Below are 26,681 nucleotides of genomic sequence, written 5' to 3' on the forward strand. Positions count from 1 at the left end.
TTTTACCTTAACCTGAATCTCGATTGTAAGTAGTAAATCTTCATTTGACTTTAACTGAAAGTACATTACTACTTTAGAGTTAGCATATTGTGAATATACCATAGACACATCTAACACACTTTATGTTATGTCGTAAAGTGATAAAAGTACCAAAATCAACTATCAGGGAAGGAAATATTTGCCAATTACAAATAAAACTACACCAATAAACATGATTTTTAACTTGTGACAAAAAAAACTTTTTGGCAACAACTGTAAATATTGCAGCAAATACGTGCCGTGCCGTGCAAAACTGTTGCCACACATTTTTGGTAGCCATATTGACGTCGGCTACTGCCTAAAATGTATACCCACTGTGCCCATATTTACACCAACACTGCTACTTTTAGTCACAACACGCAATTGAGGCTTGTCAGGCCATGTGCAAGCGCACATTTTACATTGAAGCTCATTAATCAAATGCAACCAAATGCAATTCAAATGCAACTCTGCAAAGCAACAGCATTGATGCAACTATAAGTATCAGTATCAGTCTCAGTCTCAGTTTCAATTTATGTTTCGTTTCATCATCAATAGAAACTTTTGGTTGTTATGCCTTTTATAGTAAATTTCCTTATTTCCAAACCGCACTCCCTCATCTCCCTCATCTGTCTGCATCCGACTTCAAACTGCCAAACTGCCGTTACGAGTTTTATTTGCGGCAATGTGACATTTGACAAATGTCACAATGAAACATATTTTCCCTCGATATTTATGCAATGTTGCAGCAAGTGCAATCTGCATTAGGTATGGTAATGTCAGCAAAAAGTTTCGCTCCACAACTGCTGTACTCGTACACCACAGTTAACTCAAAACTGTAGACAAGTGCTTGCCACATTGTGAACACTTTTTGTTAAACCGCCATCGCATATGTTGGTTGTTGGTTGTAACTGTTGCCACACTTAAAAATTAATTGGTTCAAATTTGCTATGCCACCAGCTCTTTAATAAATTACTATTTGCTCTCATGTGATTGATGTTTGATAAATTTACTCAATTTTGCTACTTGAAGGCGTTTTGCATCTAATTTTTTGTCATTATAGGAAATAAATTTGTTTTGTTATTGTGATTTAGTGCTTTATTTAAAAAAAACCTTGATGTTTATAGTTAACATTTTCATGTAGCTCAGTTTTTATTTTTGCATTGGTGACATAAACGTGAGCCTTTTTTAGCTGAGACTATATTAAATTTTAATATATTTTGTGAAACATGACTGTTGCAGCAACATTATCTGACTGTCATATCATATTTGTTGAGTTTATTGAATTTTCTTTACAAATTAGCTATGGTTGCATTTTATGTGAAGTACTTTTCGGATATTAGGATATTAGGTTTTTATATTTGTGAGAAAGTTTAAATGGGACAAACCAAAAAGCATTATTAACTGCTTGATATTTTTGGCTGACTATACTATTGTTTTCAATACTAAGATAATGGGAAAGATAATATTCAACTGTCTCGCCAAACCTTAACTGACTACATTAGATCATTAACAACTATTACGCCATATTGGCAGAGTAGCTAGTGTTATTGATGGAGAGTAGTACAGCTGGATATGCTTTGACATAACTATCATAATAAAGTTTAACCATTTATTATATTGTTAAGAAAAAAGCACCGAAGTTTTGATTGTCTTCGACATTTATGGGTAAATGACTAATGATATGGATTGTGTGCATATCGAATTTTAGTAAGTCATACTTGTAAATTTAAATAGTATACTGATACTACTGTATCTATATTCTTCTCTTTTCTTTTCTTTTTTCTTCTCTCGCTCTCTTTTCCTGTATTCTTCAATACAGGGGTATTCTGAAGGTCCATCAAGTATGTATTTTTGCTAGCTTTATACTCATATGTGAAATTATTAAAATATAATTATGGCTTTGTTTATGAATATGTGGACTGATTTACTCTTAATAACATAATATAAATTTATTTTTTTTTTAATGAGAAGTCCCAAAAGACATTTATGCTGCACTTTTACTATATTTTCATTGTTGCCATCTTTCTTATAGATAAGAAAGAAATTGAATTCGAAAATGTATTTATACTAAGCATTTCATATGGGCAGCATTTAAAGTTTGTCTTTGGTTGATATTAAATATACGTATATATATTTATTAAAATTTCAATTATTAAAATTAAAATTGTGCTCAGAGCGTATTTCCATTTAAGTTTTGATTTACTTAATAATTCTTTATTAATTATCCATTATTTAGTCTTTAGTTGCTCAAGAATGAACATAGCTTATTTTACTTTACATATAAGTTATTTTCTAATTTATTTAATACTTACCTATTAAAAAATTGTTATTATAAAATATTTTTAAAAACAAATAACATATATAGCATAATAAAAGCTCATAAATTATATAAAATTATATATTATATTGAGCAAATTTTCATTTAATAAAGCCAGCGCCTTTATTATGTTTAATAATGAACATGTTTTATTTTTATGCCAAATTATAATTTTAATATTAAAATATGTTTAATTTAGTAATCAGTATTGACTAAAACTATTCACTATAAACAGACTATTCTTTTTATCAAAATGTTAACAATTTTACCTTTTTCACTTTACTTTGGCATAATATTGATATTTATATCAGAATTTCTTTTGTTCTCACAATAATTTACAAATTAATTAAAACACAGCTGATTTTAACAGCTGTCGTTAACAAATCGACACAATCGAGTGTGCTCACGAGTTAAAATAACTGCTTGCACTTTTACTCGGTAACCGAGTTCATTACTCGAACTCGTGAATACCCCTATTGAATCATAATCAAATTTTGTAATTCACTCTCTGAGCACAAATGCTTATTTTGCAAATGAAAGAGTTTATAGTGTTTTCTTATGGTGTTTTCAATTGTTAAATCTAAATTTAATCTAAGTTTACTCTAAATCTGTCACATTTTGTTGATCAATCACACATTTTTAGAGTAATCTAATATTTTTTAAGAAGTCTTAGTAAACATTTATATTTTTCATGAACACAAATATCGATCAAATCATACTTTTTATGTCAACAACTCTAATTTTAGGGTAATCTCACTACTCTGGTAAAATATCTAGTGTTTATAAATTGCTCTCGAGTGTTAAACATTTTGTTCCAGATTTATTAACCGAAAATAAAATTGCGCTAAAAGTGCATTAAAAGAGCATCTTGTTTGAAAAATCAACCCAGATTTACTAATCGAAAATGCTATTAGATTTATGGTATACTTATGAATAATTATACGTTGTTGCAGATTAAACCGCGATCGAACGGCAAAATTCAAAATTTTGTTGTTTTCTGATAGACTTTTGTTTGACAATCTATATTGCGGGTAATAATGAAAATACATTCCTTTAACATATGATTTTATTCGTTTCTCATAAGAGGAAGAAATCACCTATCAGCTTTAATGCGTTTTTTTATATAAATTCAATATAACAAACTATTATTAATTTTTGCTTTATTGTTCATTGTGTATTAAACCAAAATATAATTTACCAATCATTGTGTAATATATTGCTGCAACTATAGCAGACATGTTGTAATCCCGCTAACAATTAAACCATTTGATTTCTAGTTAAATAATAGTTATATTTTATGACATATCACTAAAGCTGAAAACAAATAATTACCGTGTAGTATCTTAAATGCATAAAATTTTATGTTTTTTAGATTTAAATTAGAAACGGTTTTTGGAATCATTTCTTGCGTGTTGAAGAAAAACCATTAAATAATATGGACTATAAAATAATACTCGTAAAAAAAAAAGATACATAGAAAGATTGAATTGTTATCATAACATTTTTACGCCATACCCCAAAAGTTTACCATAATATGTGTGGTACTGATTTTATCTCTAGAACGTTACCACTATTGTGTTGTGTGGGTTTTATAACATTCATTTTGATGCACGCCTCAAAAGACATTATAATATTTTTTCTTTCAGAAATCTCATAAACAATTCTAACATTGTTCTGTAATAAAATAACAGAAAATATATAAAAACAAATTAGAATTATAAATAAATAATACGCTATACGCGTATAACAAAAATCATGGAAAAATACAAATATAATACCAGCATTTGTCACTTCTGCATGTCATTCTCACTGTCAAAAGTAACATTTTGTGGTTAAGAAACTTATTACCAAATAGGCTGAACTTCGTCTTCTTACTTTTTAATTTCATTATACACATACACATATATAACTACTTTGTGTCATGCAGTTATGTATATAAATATATATAAAATGTATCTTGTCTTCTCAGTGTTCAATGACCGCGCGTACTCGTATATACAACCGGCATTTCAAGTGTTTCATTATTTGTAATTTATTGCGTTATTATGAATGTACGCATGCGCATGCGTACACATAAAAAGTAAGCTTCAGCAGTTGCTATTCAGAGTCAGTCACTATAAGATATATTGCTTTGAATGCAGTTTTGTGACTGTACATTGGCTTATATGGTATGCTACTTTTGGATATGGGTAGCTTAGATTAACTTAAAGATATAATTGGCGCAATTACTTTTCTATTAGGCGACAAATATTATTTTAGAATAAATTTTTTTCTTTCCAGAATTTATTTTATATGTATATTATCTTTTTTTATGCCTCTACAGCTTTTAAGTTACTTTAGGTTACATAGCAGGCAGTTCAATGTAGAAACTTAGATCCTTTCGTTGATTGTAATACCATTACATAAGTCTGAACTAACAATTCATCAGCTGTTAGTCAATTATGGAGTAATTTCAAAGAGCAAAATATTTTTAATCTTAACACTGTGCACTTATATAAGGAACTTCAAATATAATTGCCTTAGATATTTTCTCGGGTTCTGGCTAAAGCAGAAAAAAATGTACCTAAACATACATTTTCATATATTTATTAAAGTATCAAAAGCAATATATATATAATATTGAATACAATTTATGTTAGCCTTAACCTTAAAATCCAATTTAAAATATTATTCTAAATAGAGTCAGTTAAATTAAACATAATATTAATTATTATAATAAAATATATTATAATTATAATATGATTATAATATAATACATATATACCAACAGAATGGTATTAAAATTTAACAATTAAAAATAAAAATATAATTAATTAATTTAATTACTCTATAGCTGCTTTATGATTTCGTTCTAATATAAACACAGCAAGTGAATTTATTAATTTTTATTTATTTTACCACCAATTAACAAAACTCCAGAAAAATATGCGAACATAAAAGTCAAGTACGACTTTGGGTCAGTTGGTTAATGAACGCTGACTCTGAGCTTCAAATTTGGCAGGGCACCAGTGAGACTCCTGATACTTGTAGTCTCAAAAAATTATTTCTGAATAAGTAAATACAAGAATTATTTCCAAGACCACTGATGATAAGTATTTGCCTATACTCGAAACAGCTGTATGATCAGCTAAAAATTCAATTAATTAAAAATAAAGAATTAATTTTTGTTTTTGTAGTTCACTACTGTTCGAAAAACTTCATAATAATATTATAATAAAATTTTTAATTATTTTTATCAATTTTTCTTACATAAAAACCTACTTCAGGCCAGAAAAATATTCAATATGTTTTAAAAGATTTAGCACTGATATATTCGAAAAAAAAAATTATTGAAAATAATAAAAATATAATAAAATTATTGTTTGTAAACATCAATAAAAAATTTAAACTAATTTTCAGATACAATAGAATGTTTTGAAAAATAATGTGTTGCCACAACAAAATTATATTTTTTAGTTAATTGAATTTTCAACTGAATAAAGAACTACCGATCAATATTATCTTTAAAAATGTTTTTTGAATTTAGTTATTCGTGAGCAATAATTTTTAGTTTGTAACTACACTACCAAGGATTAAAGACAAGATTCGATTTTGTTATTGGAATTTACATTCTAAAATATTAAATAATTAAATCCAAAAAAAAATATTTTATAAGACCGCTGGTGGTGATGGGTATTTCGTAGTATTCGATACAGTAAACCAAAAATTCAATTATTATAAAAATAAAATTTTATTGTTGTAATTCGTTACTGTTCACTCCTTTTACGAAAACACAATATTTTATAGACCAGTAGTTCTACTGTCGCGGACCGACGGTTGAAAAACTTTGGTCTATATAGCGTTGACTACCATTACTGCTACCATTACTGAAAATACTGAATAGACAGTAATGCCAGCTTACTCTGATTTTATATCTCACGAACTTTGTGTAATATGCAGTTACAATGATTTAGTTGCTGTCATTGTTATAGCTTAAGGCCCACAAAGTGTTTGTGTCACGTTAATTTATAAGTTTGTAAAAAATTAAACATTTTAATTCATGACAAGTTAGTTTTAAATATTTGTTATGTTATAAGTTCATATAAGTGCATATTAAATAAGCAGAAAAAATTTATCAATTTTCATTAATCTGTAATTATTTTATTACTTTTTTTTTTATAAAGAAAAGGTGAAAGTAGCGGGGTGGACAGTTATAATTATTTTGAAAAGTGTGCTTGAAAATGCTACCACATTTCCTTCACGTCAGCACGTGATTAATTTTACTTATAAACATTTACATTTTGTAGATACTATATATGTATATACGTATTGCACTAAATCTTAACGACTTTATGTGTTGACAGGTTCACACCTTTAAAGCAATTAAATGTCCATGATCTTGAATGTAACAATTCACCGAAACCGTATTATTAAACTCAGATTAGTCAAAATGTTTGAGATAAACATCTTACTAAGTTGTACTTTACAATTTCCACTATCTTTTACTACTGCAGTTAAGTGGTAATTTTATGTCATTTGTCACAAAGTGGATCGAGTCAATTGTTTGATTTTAGTTTCAAATCAAGACTAGATTTTATTAAAGAGTATAGTATTTCAGTTGAGTTTCATATTATTAAAATTTTCCTGCGAAAAACTTTTACCAAATTCATCAGTATGCATTTAGATTGTGGGAAATGTTTTCATGAAATTTATTTAACATTTACTTACACGTTATAACATTATATGCTATATGCTATACATATGTAGTCTCGTCAAAAACATAAATTAATAATTTTATACACGCAACGTCTTAATTGCCGCACTTCGTTTTGTCACGTCCATATCGCGATATTTGAGGAAAACATACACGTGATTTGTAAAAGTTTTTATCTTCATTAAGATTTTATATTTTATAAATATATTAAAATGAAACTCAAAAATTAAGAAATATTTTTTTTCTGTTTTTCTATATGAGTAATCAAATACTTTAATTTTATATTTAAGAAAAAAAAACCATATAAAAATATTAAAAACAAATATAGTTTTTTATTACATACATGTGTGTGGAATCTGTCAAAGAAATGTTTACAAATTGTATTTAATTAAAAATCAATTAAATAAAAATAGAAATAACATTTAAGTAAGTTTCATAATTTTTACATAATTTTTTTTTTATAATTTTTAAGTAAAAAAAATATAAGAAATATAAAATGTTTGTAAATATTTTATTTACACTCTGTAGAAGCAAAATAAAGGGTGCTTTTGACCTAATAACATAACCTTAAAGAAGATACTTTCATATTACATATAAAAAAGCTGAAATATAAAATTAAATTAGACATTGACTATGCTTTAATTACTAAGTGTTTTTACTTTTTTGTTTTGATTATTTATACAAATAGTTAAGTTGGAAATCTATAATTCTGTATCTGTATTGAAAATTTGGAAATTAGATACAGAAAATGTCAATATCATAACGCTTTTGCAATAAATACTATTTTGTTGAAATAATTTTTATGTATACAAGCCAACTTTTATATAGTACAAATGGCAGTTCGGTACATAGTTTTTGCATTAACATGGGTGCAAAAAGCAGTAATATGCTTTAGTTTCTTCTTTTAATCAATCACATATTGAAACTTTTGAAATAAAAGAAAAAAGGAACACATACAAAACTTATAGCAATGAGAATACCAGGAACATTATGACCATTAAAAACTATCTGAAATATAAATTTTGTAAAAAAATTCAATATCTCAAGACTGAATGATGTACCATTCTTTAATCCCTTTATAATATCCCTTATTTTAATATCTAATATATTTTTATATCTGATAGTTTAAAATTACTTTTTGGAAAATTTACTTTCTTTCTTTTTAGAAGACCTCATTTATCCTTTTATATCAACATCTGCAATCATGTCTCTAAAGTAAAAAACACCCTGTATATGCTTGTATATATTATTTTCTTTCATACTTGTATCTTAAAATATATTTTGTGTTAATAAAAATACTTTTTTTATATTTTTACTAAACATGTACAACCTTGAAAATAAATCTAAATCTGAAATTGTTTAAAGTGTTTAGACTTGTATATTCTACAGCTTCTTTCGCAATATTTTATGTTCTTAGGCAATTAATTTTGAAATGCTTAAAAATATCTCAGGAATTTTACATCAATATTTCAGAATTGAAGAAACGTTTTTAGATGTTTTTGTTTTTTTCCTTTATGTTTGCTTATTAGAATATAACAGAATGTGCTTAGATGAATGATACTTTTTTTAGATAAGGCCAAGATATGCCAACAGGGCTCTTAGAGATTTGAACTATTAAAAACAAGTGTGCTTTTGATGTACTACTCGTTTATATTAATGTACTATACTATACATTTATATGTATAGATAAACTACCCACTTTGAAAGTTTTTCATAGAAGATATTCTTTCTAATAAAAGTACTTTCTGTTAGATATGATACCGATATATAAATAGATTTATTAAACTGATCATTGACACGTAACTGACTTGCTTTTCTTATTTTGATAAGAATAGGAAATAATCTTTAACTTATATACTTTTACTGAATAAATCAGTAAACCAAGTTTTATTTTTAAAAAATTGTTTGGAATGAAGTCATATCGCAGCTATAGAAGAGTAGCGATATTAAAATGGTAGGTGTACAATTGTTTTAGAATTTAATATTTTTTACTTCCACTAACCAATAACAATTTAATTAAATTATTGTTTTATTTTAGATTTTTAAATGTTGAAATAGGCAAAAATTTACAAATTCCAAGCCATATATTTTTCCTTCTACTACACACTATCATTATCATTTCTTTATTAAACCCTTACGTTTGATTTATAGTTCCTAACCAAAACGATTTTTTCTTCGTTTCTTGGAGAAAGGAATCAACTCCACAAGTTTCAGTACTTACTAACAAGCATGTTAAATGTATGATTCAAGGCAATTCAAGCAGAACTCTACAGTTTAATATGAACAAACGTGAACTCAGTTCCTCAAATTGTCTTTAAAGACTTTGTGTCTTCAAGACTGTCCTGTCCGGTGACAGCGTCTCCATTATTAGGCATTATTGGATTGCAAATGCATGATTCAAAACAATATCAAACAGAATCCTACAGTTTAATATGAACCAACGTGAACTCAGTTCCTCAAATTGTCTTTGAAGATTATGTATGTTCAAGACTGTCCGGTGACAGCGTCTCCATTATTAGGCATTATTAGATTGCAATCAAATGCATGATTCAAAGCAATATCCAACAGTACCCTACAGTTTAATATAAACAAACGTGAACTCAGTTCCTCAAAGTGTCTTTGAAGACTTAGTGTCTTCAAGACTGTTCGGTGACAGCGTCTGCATTATTAGACAATTACTCAATCAACGATGCAAATTGCATATGAGTAGACAAACTTGAAATGAAATAACAAAGGTCAACTGCTATAAGGGGCGCTGTTTATGACATGGACACATTCAGTCTTGAAGTCACGTATGCAAAATGTCATTGAAGACTTTTGACTCATTTGTTCGAAAGTATTTTCAAGAACATTCATTCACTTGAATCGACTTTAGATATGCGTTAATTTCTTTGAGACGTATCGATTCGTTTCCAACTGGAATATCTTTGCTACAACGTTATATAGTGGCTTGTTAAAACGCATAATATTTTGTCATTGATGTAGTTTTTGACAGTATCAATTCGTAGATCTCTGTTTATATTCGTAAGTAGTTTTCTGAAATAGCACAGCGCTTTAACAATTCCCTTCACCGGTATGCTCTCAAAAATTAGTAATTGTTTTATGGTTGTCACAATAATCCTCAAAGGATGCAGTGACGCGGTGACAAGTTCCCAACCCATTTTAAAAATTGTTTTATGGTAGATTTGCATTGACCAAGCTTAACAAATATTTGATCTAACAATTAATCAATTAATTATTTTATTAATATGCAAAATAAAATTAAAAATAACATTTGTTAAATTTGTTAAACATTAAAAACTGTTTTTATAAAATTATAATTGATTTGATGAAATTAATCATCGCTTCTAATTTGACAGGCACGAGTTCTGGCACTTGTAGTCCAAACAATAGGGACTACAAGTGAACTATATATACGGACTATAAACTAATTTAGTAATTCGAATATTTCTTAAGACCACTGATGATAAGAACTTATCAATACTGGAAACAGCGTTATGTGTTCGAACAAATTTCAATAGATTAAATAAAATTTATGTCCTTGTCTTTTCATTGCTATTCGAATCGGTCTAATTTTTTTTTTGTTAAATTAGTTCAAAAAAATGTTTTGTGTTTTATTAGTAGATAAATTGAAGTTTGAATTGTTCAGTCGACTTAATTTTCTATAAATATCTTAGGCTTATTATGTATTGCAATAATTACATGTCTTATTAAAAAATTTTCGTTTAATTTATTTGAACATAGAAAATATCAATTCAATTTTGTTAAATGTGACGGAAATTGTTTGAATTTAATTTTTTCTATCTACTCAGTAAAATGTAACTGACAAAAAAAAACATATTTTCACATAATTAAATTCCAATGCATACAGCAATTTCTATAATCAATATTTGCTGCTTTTGGGAGATTGCAATCTTATTTTTCTCAATTTGCACAATTTTTGTTTGTGCAATTTTGTGAATGTTCAACCATTCGAGCATAAGTAAGATTTACAATGTATCCTAAATCGTGGGTTTCGTGTCTTTTTTCTGAAATTCTATACAAACATTTCTTAAATGTGATCACGAATGTTGCAGATAATGTCAGGTATACGGCAAAAATTGACAAGTCATTTTTTCAAGAATTAAGTAAAGTATTTTCTTTATTTTTATTTTTTATGAAATTTTACATTTTTTTTTCGATAATTGCATTTATCATTTAACTTGCATTTATTAAAAATTTATTGCGGAAATTAAAAAATATTTATGCATAATATAATTTTTTTAAATCAGAATTAAAAAAATTAAATTAAACATCATTATAAGAGTAACATTCGATTGCAGTGATCAGGGCATAGAACAGAATTTCAGAAATCCTAATATTTATATAGGTAAAAATATTCTATAAGACTGAAAGAGACAACAACGTTTGAAGAAGTATAAAGATTTAATTCAAATAAGACTTGTATCAAAATACTTTAATAATTGAATTTATATATCCGCGGTTATATTTAAGACTTGAAGAGGATTAAAGTACAGCTACTCAATTTAAATTGTACTCAAGTTAGATTGTAACACGTGGTAAGATTGACTATTTTCTATCTACTTTGTATTTTGGATATTAAGCTTAAGGTAAGGTAAGCTATATATCTGTCTTGTTATAATTCTCGTTTCTGTACCGTATTAAAATTTTACAGATTTTACAAGTTCTTTCCAACTGTTTCTATGCCTAGCCAAGTTGGTCTCAGTTCGTTAAACGATTAGGCAGTCTCCAGCAGATTCTTTGTGAATACAACGTATGGTATTCAGTCACATCCTTTACTAAATGTATGTGCTATTCTTTCTTTACTTCATTTCTTCTTCTTCTTGGAGTTGACATTGACTTTATTCAATTGTTACCACAACTCTTCGTTGAAGATGGTCGTCGGATACCATCTATGTATAGAATTTGTATATATTAAGAGTGAAATTATTTAGACTTAAATTGTTTTTATGTGTTTTGATTGAGAATAACATTTTATTCTAACTTATAACTACATTTTATTCTATTTTATTACTTTTTACTAATTACTATAAGTAGCTGACTAACAGTATAATAGTATTTATACGATTAAAAGATTTGTGTTTCATTCTAATTTTAATAAAAATTTTATAGTTGTGATTGTTTCTCCTATTCAATTACAAAATTAATCATTTCAAATGAGTATCGTTTCCATTTAACCACAAAATTACTCAGTTTTGAAAAACATGTTTAAAAGTCCAAATAAACTTATTTTAATTACATATTTCTAAGAATGGAGATATATTTATTGTTTATTATATAAAAAGTGTTATTAAACATTAATAATTTTATATTAATTAAAACAAATAATTAACCATTTCTTGTGCTGTTACAAAATAATCGTTATTCAAATATATTATCGTTGAACATAAAAATTCGTATCTCAAAGTTGTCTTTATTAATAACTCTCAAACAATTATTTCTTTGAATTATTAAGAGTCAAATTTGCAATCACAGAGCTCCTTTTAAATGAGAAATTTAATTTTAATTCGCAATGTTATTCTGTATCTGCTACATAATAAAACATGAAGCAATTTTATTGCCGAGTAGTCCGCATACCAATGTTTGAGGAAGTCTAGCTTAGATAATAGTTTCGTTTTTTCCACATATGTCAGCAATTTCATATTTCTTTGATTTTTGATTACAGTATATATTCTGACATACACAGCTTTTTTTTTACATTTTTATAAAACGTATTAATTTCGTGCAAACTCCCCGATTTTTAGATCTTAGAGATTATATTAAATTTCAATTAATCTATTGGAATCATCAACAATTTCTTGACACTAACTATGAGTTTTATATTTGGTAGTATACGAGTTCAACTCTTGGTACTTGCACTCTTGAAAAAATTATTTACGAATAATTGAATATAAGAAATAATTCCAAGACCACTGATGATGGGTATTTGGCAATACTTGAAGTAGCTGTATACTTAGCGAAAAATGCAATTTATTAAAATTCAATAAAAATTTGTTGCAATTTACTATTGTTCGAAAACTCTCTATTGTGTCGTATGATATAATATAATACTAAATAAGTCTAAGATTCGAATGAACTTCAGACTCTGAAGTCATAGTCTTTAAATTGATAATAGTCTCACCACAAATTCTTTCTTTTTTTTCGATACACTGTTTACTTTAGAACCCATCTTGTTTAAGTTTATTATTTACTAAATAAGAGCTTTTTAAACAAAATCTTTTTACAAAGGTTTTATAGTGCCTTTAGTTAATACTTTTTTCTTTCTTTTTTTTTTTTCTTTTTCTTTGAACGCAATGACACTGAGGGTCTTAATTATGATTAGTAAAATTAATGTTTTCTATAACTATAACCATATTTAAAGTAATCTATGATTTATCAGATCTTTATTTTGAATAATATAATTTTATGTTGTATAATTTTATACTTGAGTACTACCAAAATTATGAGAATACGATTACATCATAGTGTATGTATTTCTTGTCTTTCAATATGAGGTTTAATAATAAATCAAACTACTATAAAACGCTAAACATTTATATAAGTTAATATTATATTAATTATTAATTTTAATTTACTTAACGCCACTTGAAAATCAGTTATAACATCATTTTCTAGACTTGTTTCTTCGTTATACTGACAAAATTTAAAAAACTGCAATCCAGTAATCAAACTCCATTGAAACTTCATCTCATACCGTTAGTGTTAATCAATTGATTAATGAGAAATAGTAACGTTAGTGAAAAATATATATGATACTATATTATTTCTTATATTATGCGATTAAGTAATTAATTGTTTATTAGAAATAATTTGCGGAAAATTTGAAAATTAGTGCCTTCCCCAGGTGCTGTGGTGTTGCAACATAGTTAAACCATTTCAGGCCCCTGCAGTCTTAAGTATTAAATTTTAATAGGTTTCGTTTATGCATATTTAAATGATTATTAAATGAATTTACTTTTCATTTCATTGCAGAGCGTATTGGACGACGAAATCGAAGACGACGAAGACGAAGACGATTATTCATCGGAATTGTGTGTCGATGGTAGCGGTGCCGCCACAGAAGATGATTTAAACGATGTTGCTTCTGAATTAGAAAGTGACGACGTTGTTACCAATAATTCATCGTCGTTTTGTGAGTTGGTACGTTGCAATATTGACAACAAACACTTGTCAATTGAAGCAACATCTCCAGCAGCAACAACAACAGCGCAACCACGTGAATGTATAAAAAATAAGGTAAGATTAATTTTTTTTATTTTTTTTTTTTTTGTTTTTGATTTTCTAGTAACAATATTAATAAGAAACGTGAGTTAGAGTTCGATTTGTTAACGTTGATTGTCGTTTAACTGACACTTTATGCATGCAGTACTGTCAACTTAGTATATTTGGAAAGTCAAAAGTAATATTGTTTACCTTTATTCAAAATTTTAGTTTAGATGCATTTTTAGATATAAAATTTACTAACCAAAATTTTTCTGTCAAAATTATTATGCAAAAATTACTGCAATAAAAATAAGTTGACAAGACTGCAGGCCCTGCGGCCTAATACCGCATGCACCCGGATCTATACTTGTGTTAAATGTTGTGCGCGTTCAAAAAAAATTGTTTGTTTTCGAAAAAAAATAATTATGAAATTTTATTATATAAGAGCAAGAAAAAGCTTTAAAAATGCTTTCTTTTTGCATGCTTTCCTTGAATTTCTTTTAAAACTAAACTAAAAATTAACAAAATCAGCTCGATTGTGAAGACGGTGACGACGAGCAGGAAGAAGGGGACGACGAAGACGAAGTTGATACACCCAACTTCCAACAAGTTTGCCGCAAATTAAATTACAGCAGTTTCTCAAGTGCTTGTGATAAGAGTTCAAATTTTGGAAGAAACAGTACATTTAATACCACAACAGCAACATTGACTGATTTTGAGGCTGATTCTGAAAGTAGCGATTACGAGACTTTCAAAAATTTCGGTCGTCGCAAATTTACTGATTTCCATTGCAACAGCAATTACGTGCAGCAACAAGTAAAGGTATCAACGAACCTACACCCAATAACAAAATCAACAACAACTGAACTGTTGACTAACAATTTCGGCAAACACTCTTCAACACAATTAGTAACAATTAATCAAAACGCACCATTAGCAACAGACACAGCAAGAGCAACAGCAATTACGCACTTTACTAACAATGTTACTACTGCTTTAGGCATGGATAATTTGTGTTATCAACAGTGCATCAAATTACCGGAAGCAATAACTAACACAACCACAACTGGGGAAACGGTAGCAACTAAAGAAACTACAATAACAGAAACGTTTAATGCTCTTGTAATGCAAACCAAAATGGGTATAAATGTTGTTGATATTCAACAGCAACAACAACAACAACCGCAACAGCAGCAACAACAACATCGTACCACATTGTTACAAACCTTAAATAATATGAATGTTGATACAGAATTACAAAGTCAGCAACAAAAATTGCAAACGTTCTCAACAAACAGTAATAGCAGTCAGACGATAACGTCAGCGGGCAAACAAAAAAATATTGCTATTATAACACCTAACAATAGTCATAATAATAGTGGCAGCAATAGAATTGTTGGTGATGCTAATAGCAGCAAATCACCAAAAGTGTTGCGCAAACGTCAGCAGCAGCAACATCGCCACATAGATATATCCAAATTTAATCGTTCCAATCGTAAATCAAAGAATTGTGCCATTTTCTATTTTAAACATTTGGACACCGACAATGAAACAAATTATGGTCTTTCCTCATCGGCATCTCATACCAGCGATGTAAGTAAAATATTTAAACAGCAACATGTACGTGTATATATATAGGAATACATATCTATATTGATATTCGTATGATGCCTAGTAGAACTTTTAAATTCATACATACATACTTATGAGTTTGTGGGATGTTGCTCGTCTCGATGGGTATGGAAAGAAATGTGAATAATATTTATGGATATGCAAGTCAATGGTTCTGGTTTTGCATAAGTGATGACTAACAAAAATTTTTATTATATTCTAGATTTGCATATAGTTTGTTTTATGGTTGTGGAATGTTCAAGGCATTTTATATATTTTTTATTGAATTTAAAGTAATATACTAACAAACAAAGAATTTATGAGTAATGTTTTACATATATTTCATAAATAAATATTAATAAATTTAATATATTAAATACAGTAATAACTCTGTTAAGCGGATGCTTAATCTTTTTTAACCGCACATTATTGCTGGTCCATGCGTATACCTTCTTTTATACGGACAGTTATCTTAACCGGGCAAATTTGCTAATCCAATCGATGTCCGCTTTCACTGAAATACTAAATGTAGTAATCGACAAAAAATAAATAAAAAGTTCAATGAAATCTTTATTAAATGAATACTCTCCTAAATGCATATTTCACTTAAACGTAAAGGGTTATTAGTCCATAGTTTTTACGTTTTATACGTCGAAAACCGATATTAATTCAGAAACGAAAACCGGAACCGAAGCGATATATTTGTTTTCTTTTGAACGGAACGGAAAAAATGGCAGTTCAATCAGGGCTTCGAACCGGAACCGAACTGAAAACCGCAAAAAACGGATATTTTTTGCAGTGACGAAAATTGGAATCGAACCGATATATTTTATTTGTTTTGAACCATGCGTGGAACAGACAGTTCATTTAAACGAACACTATTGCTGATCTAGTTTGCATTCGCTTTAATTATATTATTAATTCGAATATAAGTAATTATGAAGTAATTATTATTAATTAATGTTTATTTTTTTTGTCGAATGTGACGAGTTCTATGACAAAATGAAAGGGTTCCAACAATAATGAAGAAGCAACAATAAAAATTTGATTAATTTATTGAAATTTAGCTGACCATGCAACGTTGTTTCGATTATTGCCAAGTACTCATCATTAGTGATCTTAGTAAATATTCGAATTTTTATTTAATTATTTTATAGTCTGTATATAATTTACTGGACCCCAAGTACCAGGCTAAGGACTCGTGCATCTCAAATTACTACTCATGTTTTTCCATAAGTAGCCAAGGCTACACAAACTTTTAATGCTCAAGTTCCAAGTTTTTTTATCACTTTATTTGTAAGTGACACTAACCAAAGTAGTTGCCATCCTTTTTAAATTAGAACGAGCTTATAAATTATAGCTTTATTTGGAAATACGATTTCAACGAATTGAAATTTATTTTTGTAGTTGTCTATGTTTTATTTCAAAGCTATTATAATTATAATTAAAATAATAATTATAATTATTAATAATTTCTTCATAAATAAACTGTAGCATAAAAAAATCTTATAATGGATTCATCACACTAACGCCCCCTTTCTTGACGAGCAATTTTTTCAATACTTTTTTTTTTAACAATAACTAAAATGAAATGTGAATTTTATCCGGAGACTACAGTGGAACGTATAAAAATTGACTGGGCAATGCATATCCGCTAAAGAGAGTTTTCACTGTATTTACGTATATATATATATATATATAAATTTTAAACATGATTAATCCTAATATGCGTATAATATCACTAATTAATTAAATTTCATGTAGGCTATGCTTAATTATTTTCCCTTTTCATAAAAAGAAATTGAATTGATTTCACTCTTTAATGGAAAGCTGCTGTCTTAACATCGTACACATCATTCAACTCAGCTCAGAAAGTTGTCATCATTCGTAAAAATTTATAATTAATTATTGCGATCAGTCATCCATATTAAATTGAATTCATTATTAAAATCCAGTTTGCAATCATGTTATGTCCTTTATTTAAAATATGCAAAAAAGAAAAGAAAAATAAATGATATCGTAGTTAATTCCTAATCGTAACTCTCAAATCTTAATCAAAATATCCGCATTCAATCAAGCTCAATTCGAAAACATTTAACTCTAGATAATCCATCATTTTTTGCTAATCATTAACGAGTACCAAAAAGATATAAACATGTATAAAAAAATTCATACAATTTAAAATTATATATTTGTGAAAAAAAGCAAAATATTGAATTTTTTAAGATTAACTAATCATAATGATTATAATTAAAAAATCAGCAATAATTTAAAATCACAGTTTGCTCTACAAATGAAATCATGAATCTCATTTCGCATTTCGCGCTTAAATTTGTTAAGATTAATCATAATTTTATTATCGTTTTTCATCTTTGCTTATGCTCATTTATGTTAAATGTAGTTTTTATTTGTTGTTTTTATTTGGTAATTTGTATCTAAATAGTCTATTACATAGCGAGATTTTTGTATCTGCAAGTTGCAATTTGCCATTTGTACAAGTAACGCTAATTAAGCTAAGCCTCATGTATTTCTTCTTTCTATCAATTTATCTATCTATTTTTCTTTGGTTTTTTTTTTTTGTTTTAATATGTTTGGCATAATTGCGGCGCGTTTTTGTACATTTTCTCATTATAATCTTTTGCTATTTTCTCTTTGAATTTCTTTGCTTAACCGCAAACTCACAGTTACTCAAATCCGCTGATGCATCATCAGACGACGATGAAGGTTGGCTATATACAACGGCACCACCAGCAGTCACAGCTACACAAGCAACAATAGCAGCCGCAACAGTAACCGACAACGATTTGGATTGTTTGGATTCTACTTCTGCAAATAGTACGTTGAATTCTTCCATAGTTGCCGATGGTATTCAATCTTCCACAGTGTCATCTTCTACTGGTGAAACAATTTCAACAAACGTAACTGCTGCTGCCGGTACCTCTGCCATTGCTATCATTAGCGACGATTCTGATAAAGAGAATAAGGAAGCTTTAGCAGCAATTGCAGCACATAATCGCATTGTGGTCACATCATCATCAGCATCATTATTGAATTCCGCACAATTTTCAAACACCGATTTTCAATTGACAACAACATCAGCGTCATCTTCAGCTGCATATATTGCTAATAACAGCATCATTAACAGCAACTGCAACAACAGCAACAACAACAAGAACAACAACAGCAACAGTAACAACAATAGTAGTGGCAGCAGCAGCTGTAACAGCAGTAAGATCAGCAGATCAGATTGCGGCAGCAGTTGTTCATCGAATGATTTGCTCACTGAAACAACAACAACTGCAACTACAACAACACAAATAACAGAGATGCATTGTCAGCATTTGAATCGTAACGAAATGCAATTACAAATCAATAATGGTCACAATGGCAACAACAACAACAATGTCGAGAAATCAAATCACATCATTGTTGCCGGTAATAACAATAGCAATCATGTCAGCTATAATAAGTACTGCAATAAAAACAATAATCAGCAATGTCTGGATATGAAAAATTTGCACCAGCAACATTTGTCAGCAGCTGAGGACAACAATGGGAATACACAAAAGGTAAGAGCAATACTTAAAGATAATAGACTTAACTAACGACACAAAATTAATTACATTGAGTATACTTATGTTATTAGCAAGCGTGCATATCCTCGATTTGCCATCACAATTAGAAATAATCATTTAGACAGGCCAACGCCAGATCAATGTTAGATTTAATGAAAATCCGATTTCACTTTGAAACCATTGATAATACTCGTGTTATTCAAAATAAAATTAAAGATATTACAAAGAAAAGATGGTGATAAAATGTTTAATAATTCAGATAGTATAAAAACATAAATTGGTTTTAGGTTAAGTTTCAGTGAAAAGGCTGAATTAATTAATTATCAATTTTAATTCAATTTTCTTAATTAAACCCTTGTTTTTATAAAAAATTAGCTTAAGTTTTAAGCGCGAATAGGTGAAAAATTCCACTTGGATCCCATATGGGTTTTTTGTGTTATTCTAGGATTGTTGTTTGATTATTAAAAAGATTTCTTTGTTTCGTGTACATTAACCAATTTATTTTCTTTAAGAATTTTTTGTAAAACCTCCGATATAGCGATAAACAATAAAAAGTTACACAAAAACAGTAGCCCTCTTCCTTACCAAAGCTGGTCTTCTATACAATCGATGAAAGCATAAAAATTTTCCTATTTCCTTTATATTCTTTATATTGTTAAGCAATACCCGGTTACAAGAGATTTAATATAGCCGATTTTAGTCCTATTCAAATAAACTAGTTTCCTAATTCTAAATGGCCTTATGAATAGGTAAATTTGTTTCTTTTTAGCGTTAGTGTTCTTTTTTACCTTATTTGTGTTTTTTAAGTGAAATTTATAGTATCATACATTTACAGGTTTTGATTTGTTTGTAAATATCTAGAGAATAATCTATGTAGTTATGGGTTTCAACTTTTCGTTCAAGTTCATATGCTATATAGTTGTCGTGGTAGTGACTGTGTCATCATTATATGTTTCTATAATAAATTCGTGTAATAACATTAATTAATCATTTTGACTTGTCGATGCAGTAAAGGAGACCACATAACTCTAGTTATAGAAAGTAATCAATAGACACCTTCTCCTCTTTCTCATTTTAACTAAGTTCGCTTGTTGGAATATATAATCATCAAAGTATCGGCACAATAGTATAGTGTCTCATTTGTACTACAGTAAATACACGGTCTATAGATCTTCTAACATCTACAAGATTTTTCATCTAACCTAATCTTAGTCATTGGTTATTTTTTATTATTAGATTTTACATACCCCGTACTACTAGTTTTTAAGAATTTAATAAAAATTGAAAAACTTGATGAAATCATATAACAATAAAAATAGCTCTTATTATAAGAACTTTCTATTAACGAGGTACGAAAATAAAAGGTGGGAATTGGGATAGAATTTGTATTGTTAGAGAGAGAGATTAAAATGAAGTATACAGTATAGTAGGAAAACTCAAAGTTAAATATTTAATAATAATTTGTTTCGACAAACTTAGCAATAAATGTCATAAAGGTATATTTAGTTGTCCCCTGAACATATCTCAATATTGGAAAAATTCTTATGTATTCCTCGATTTATATATTGAACAATTTTTAAATAAAATAGCATGTGCTATTTATTCTTATTTAAAAATAAAATAAACAGTCCGTTAAACTTATATAACGGACTGTTTATTTATTGTGTATAAAAATTGATTTTACATAATGGAAATTTCTGTGATATTTAGAAAGTCAAATTAGAAATTGTAGAACAATTACAAATTAAATGTTAATTTTTTTTTGCCGAATGTGGCGCGTCTTATGATGAAAAGAAATTATATAAAAGTTAGAAGGGTTCGAATAGAAATGAAAAGACAACAACAAAAATTTAGGTTATTTTTTGATATTTGGCTGATCATACAACACTTTTTCGAGTAATGCCAAGTACTCATCATCAGTGGTCTTAGGGAATTTTGGAATTTGTTTTCAATTACTTTATAGTCCATATATAATTTGTTAGAACTGCAAGTTCCAGACTTCGAACTCGTGCCTGACTAATGTCTTTTTCCACAAGTAGCTTAAATTTAATTATAAATTAAATTATAATATTTTTATTTTAGTATTTAACATGGAAATACTCTGCATTAGTTTTCGTTTTATATATTTTTTTTATTAAATTTTTATTTTTTACTGCATGAAATATACATTTTGGTTGAGTTGAAAGTAACTACCTCTTTGAATAACACAAAAAAAAGCTCTATATAAATGCAAAAACTATGTACAAAAAAGCTTTATATGCGCAATAAAGCTCATGATGTGATCTAAGTTTATTTGACAGTACAAAATTTATTATTGGATCTTATATACATAGTTACTAAGTTAATAATTAATTGATTTGTAATGTGTTTATTCATGTGAAGGGTATATCGATAAGAAAGTAAGTCATCTTAATAATAACATTTTTAATGACTAATTTAATTGCAATAGTTAATGATATTGAGGACATTTTTGTTTTTGTTGATTTAACAACAAAAATGCTCCGAGACTCTGAATTCAATTTTATAAATGTAAAAATGATTTTAATATCAATTGAAATTACCTAATAAATAATTTTATAAGTCAAAATTAATCCGGATTTATTGTATCATTAAATAGTAAATAGTACAGAAAACCAAAGCAATATTTGCCTATCGTTTATGTCCAAGAAAGTGATTGCCTTTTTATTTCATAAATCATGAGTACATTAATAACTAAATTAACCTATTAACCCATTTTGCTATAATTAATTACTTGCAAATAAAAAGAGTTTATTATGCATTATTAAGCTTTAAACTGAAGTTTGCAATAACATAGGATTTTTGTACAATAATAAAATTGTTCAACATAAAAAGGCTTTAGGTTCAACAATTTTCTTCATTAATCACACTTTTACTATTATTTTAATTGTAGTAATTTTTTTTTGCAGGTTTTTATATTATTATTCATTTAAAATTAATAAATTATTTCTGTACTTAATATACATTTTTTTGAAATAAGATCACTTACTTTCAAGTTCTTCTCATGGGTTATCATGATTAAGCAGTAAAATAATGAAAGTCAATCATGCACTGCTACCTTTTACCATTAAATCTGTTGTATTTGCTACTATTTTACTACCACTATTATTATTTCACTATAAATAGCAGCCTTAGCTTTCCAGCAAAGGCCATCAAAACTTTTTAAGGTCTCTCTTTACTTTTCTAATGGCGATGATGCTGATGACGATCATCACGACGTTGATCATGAAAACGAAAATCATGTTTCAACTTAGACTAAGCATGGCATGTTTATGTTCAATTTTCATTTGAGAACGTGTGATTTATGACTTTATAGAAATTAGTTTCAAATCGTACAATTATAAAAAAAATGTATATAAAGTAAAATTTAAGTATTCATTAAAGAATTGAACAAAAAATAATTAAAATTTAATTTTACAAAACAAAAAAATTTTAGCAGTAAAGTAAGTGAATTTCAAAGAAATTAAAGAATTTTACTAAGACTTTCTTAGCATAATTTTTAATAGTAATGCTTTTAGCAATAATAGCAACAAGTTATATATAATACTAGTATATTTTATTTTCAAAGAATTTTCATTTTCTATTTAATACAAAATAATGTTAAATACTTTATAGTTTTCCTTCTTCTGTCTGCCACTTACCACCATTAAATGATGAGAAATTTTTCCGGTTTTTACTTTTTACAACAAATCTTTTTTATTTTATTTCTCAATAATAACTCAATATGGTTTTTCTATAAAAATTTATTTGAAATAATTTTTTTTTTATTATTATTTTCTGCTAAAACAGGATAAATTATGTTTCTACACACGCGCCGACATCTGCAATATAACCGTCAAACCAAGCGATACAATGTACATTCAGCAACAACAATTGTTAAGTCCAGGAAAGCGTTTACCTCCACGATCACCGGCCAAATCGCATAAATCCAAAAGTGGCAATAATGCAACTATGTCAACAACAAAGGTAAGAAGCAATTTTTTAATGATCGATTTAATAGCTAGAGAAATATGTAATTGAAGTTTTTTACATTCGGTAGTTATGAACTCTTTTACTAATATCTGATTCATATGATGATAATTGATCAGATTATAATTTGATCTTGATGATAGATATAATATTTGTAGTCATTATATCTATGACTGATTTGTAGTCAAAATAATGAAGATTTGTAGATCACTTTAATTTAATTAAAAATCTTTAACATCAGTGAACAATAGTAAACAATAATATATATATTTTTTTTAATTTCTGTAGCATTACAAACTTTAGCTTAAACTTTAATAATTAATACTACCACAACACAAATATTATTGAACGAACAATCAAATTTTGAATCAAAATTCATAGAACTTTTACTTTTTGTATTTATTTATCTATATATATTCATTATCTATACTAAATTGAATCTATTTGGGACATAAATAAGGGATTGACCTAATTGAATTTTCTTGTATAAGAATAGTAAAAAATTCAAAATCATAATAACATCAGAAAGTAAAAACACAATGTATCTATTTTAAAGTGATGTCATATAAATATTACTGCATAAGCAGAAAAACAGTCACTTGCAGTCACCAGATAGATTTAGCCAAAAATATGACATAGAAGATCAAACACTACCTTAAATTCAATAAAAAGTTCTTACAGTTTATATCCACTATGTCTCTTTTGAATAGTTTTGCAAGTAAATAGAATGGACGTCAATAGAATGGAAATAGAATGGAATACAAGAGTAATTAGGATAAGGACATAGTGAATACGATTTATGCTTTATTTAGGCACTATTTAACTCTCTTCAAGCAATGCAGTAAACTACTTTGAAGATTATAATTTTTAAATTGAAAGAATTCGGTATAGTTGATTTAATGTAACTTATTAAACTTATCATTGAAACCTGATGGTTTACCACAGGTTATCGATGAGTTTATAAAAACTCCATAATGCAATCTCTATCTAAATCAATAATAATAAATTCTTGTAAAGAACAACGCATACGTGACATCCACTTTGTAGTTTCTAATATTTAAAAATAAAATTTACAAGAATTTTAAAAAACTAAGATATATTTAAAATTAAATAATTTCTATAATGCTAATGTCTCAATAAAAGTAAAAAAAATTATTTTAGCTTAATTTCCTTATAAAATGGATATTAATAATACATACTTATTTCCAATAATCACAATTTGCAGAATTTGGTCTATTTCAACATAACATACTATCTAATAATCCTATGGCACAAAAAAAAACTTCCAAATCATATTGCAATAGAAGGATATATGTATAAATATCCTGAAAAGTCTGTATTAAAATCTAATATTATTGTTTTTAAGTTAGTATCAGAAGCTAATAATTAATAAATTTAAAAATAAATTAAGATTTTTAATTTAAACATTTGTGCTCACTTCAAAAATTAGCTAGGTAAACATAAACTGGCTGTCTGTTAAAAATGATAGTTCTAAAAATACTCACCTAACCTAAAAATTGTAAGAAACTATATATAATTTAGGTGTATAATATATCTATGTTACATATCTGCAGATGTTGTATATGGTATATCCGTATATAATATAATAGAATTTTAGTTAGTTGTGGTAGACTTTTTTATTAACAGCTAATTTTAAACTAATATAAGACAACAAAGTTTTTTAAACAAAGATCTAAATCATACTTGTTCAGAATTTTGCAATATCAGACGGTGGGAAAGAGCTCAAAATATTATTATTGCCAAATATAGACCCTATTCTGATGGCGATTAAAACAACCCGTCAAGTAACCTGCTAGCAATCTGTTTCAATGTGGAGCGAAATCTTTTTGGAAATTGTATCAAATTTACTATAAGCTAGTTGGAAATTATAATGCTAAGGAAGATATGACTAAATATTCCATATTGAAAATATTGTTATGAATTTAGAACTTAACTGAACTAAGAAATAGTTTTCCGATTATGGCAGTTAGTTGGGAAATAAATTGTATAATATTAGGATTATTAAAGAAAATTGTTTATTGGCGATTGCTAGAAGTTAGTGCAATAAAAGAGCTTATATAAAACTAGACTCAACTATTTAATTGTTTACAACGCTCCAGCGATTGCATACGGCTACTCCGAATTCGAAATGTACGGAACTATATATTACTTACGACCTAAGGAAATCTCATGTTATAGATCCTTTCTATAGAAAATTTTTAATGTTTTGTGCTCTTCAAGTAGTAATTAACTACTTATGGGAGTGTGAATAAGAATTACTTTTACATATGTTATAATCTTAACATTATTTTGCATTTTAACATTGGGTGCACAATAGATCAAGGTGGTTGCAGTGTAAAAAGGCCTAAGCCTAACCTATAAACCATTAACAACATTATTTTTTCTAAAAAAAAAAAAACACTTTGATTTCTTTAATATTAAAATATTTTATTTGATTCCTATACCTAACAACAATTACAGATATAGTTAAAAAAAATTTATATTGTGTTTGCACCGAAGAGATAGAGTCACAAAACTAACCAGCCACTTCTTATCTGTAGTGCGGATTGAAATTTATTATTTTTATTAAAAATTCTATCAAACTGAAGTTAATCGATAAATTAATGTTTTTATGCGAATAAACGTGATCGAAGTCATGCTTATTCGTTCATCTTGGCAGTTCAATTTTCACAAAGAAAGAAAATAATTGCTTTCACTTTTATTGGAGATATTATGGAATTTTGATATTTCGGCTTAAAAGCATTTCTTCGTTTTCCCTTAAAAATGAAAATCTCTGCTATTTTATTAAGATATTTTTTTTTTATATCGATTTTATTGTATTTTCATTTCTATTTTCTGTCACTTTAGCAACAAATCAATGTCAAATTTCCTACGCTTTGCAATTTATTTAAAAAATTGTGCTGCCTCATGCAAATGCCGCCAATTCGAACTTAAAAACATATTCATCATGTCAAATCAAATGAAATTTGTTGTTACATACAACAATTCCGACTTGGACTCTGACTCTGGCTCCTTTAATTTTTTGTTTTTTTTTTCACTGATTTAAACGAATGCTTGAAAGACCAGACTCCACGTACCGCATATCACACGTTTTCGCCGACGCACTTTATGGCTTATTTGTCGCTATAAATCGGTAACAATTTTCGATGGTTGATTTGCATTGGTGTGGTCTGTCACTTGCAATCTATAAAAATGTGGCAATTTAACTCAATTGACAAGTGAGTTTTTCCAT

General features: G+C 27.6%; 1 protein-coding gene across 1 annotated transcript in view; it reads left to right on the forward strand.

The window, feature by feature from the left end:
* Positions 1 to 26,681, forward strand: part of LOC119666469 (putative uncharacterized protein DDB_G0277255) — a 55,491-nt gene that overhangs the window by 10,942 nt on the left and 17,868 nt on the right. The window contains exons 2-5 of the mRNA XM_038075750.1: positions 14,025 to 14,288; positions 14,787 to 15,848; positions 18,551 to 19,435; positions 23,249 to 23,425. Coding sequence (XP_037931678.1) covers positions 15,258 to 15,848; positions 18,551 to 19,435; positions 23,249 to 23,425 — 1,653 coding nt within the window. The 5' untranslated portion in view covers positions 14,025 to 14,288; positions 14,787 to 15,257. The remainder of the gene's footprint in view (positions 1 to 14,024; positions 14,289 to 14,786; positions 15,849 to 18,550; positions 19,436 to 23,248; positions 23,426 to 26,681) is intronic.

Source organism: Teleopsis dalmanni, chromosome 1 (genome assembly GCF_002237135.1).
Source record: "Teleopsis dalmanni isolate 2A chromosome 1, ASM223713v2, whole genome shotgun sequence".
NCBI lineage: Eukaryota > Metazoa > Arthropoda > Insecta > Diptera > Diopsidae > Teleopsis > Teleopsis dalmanni.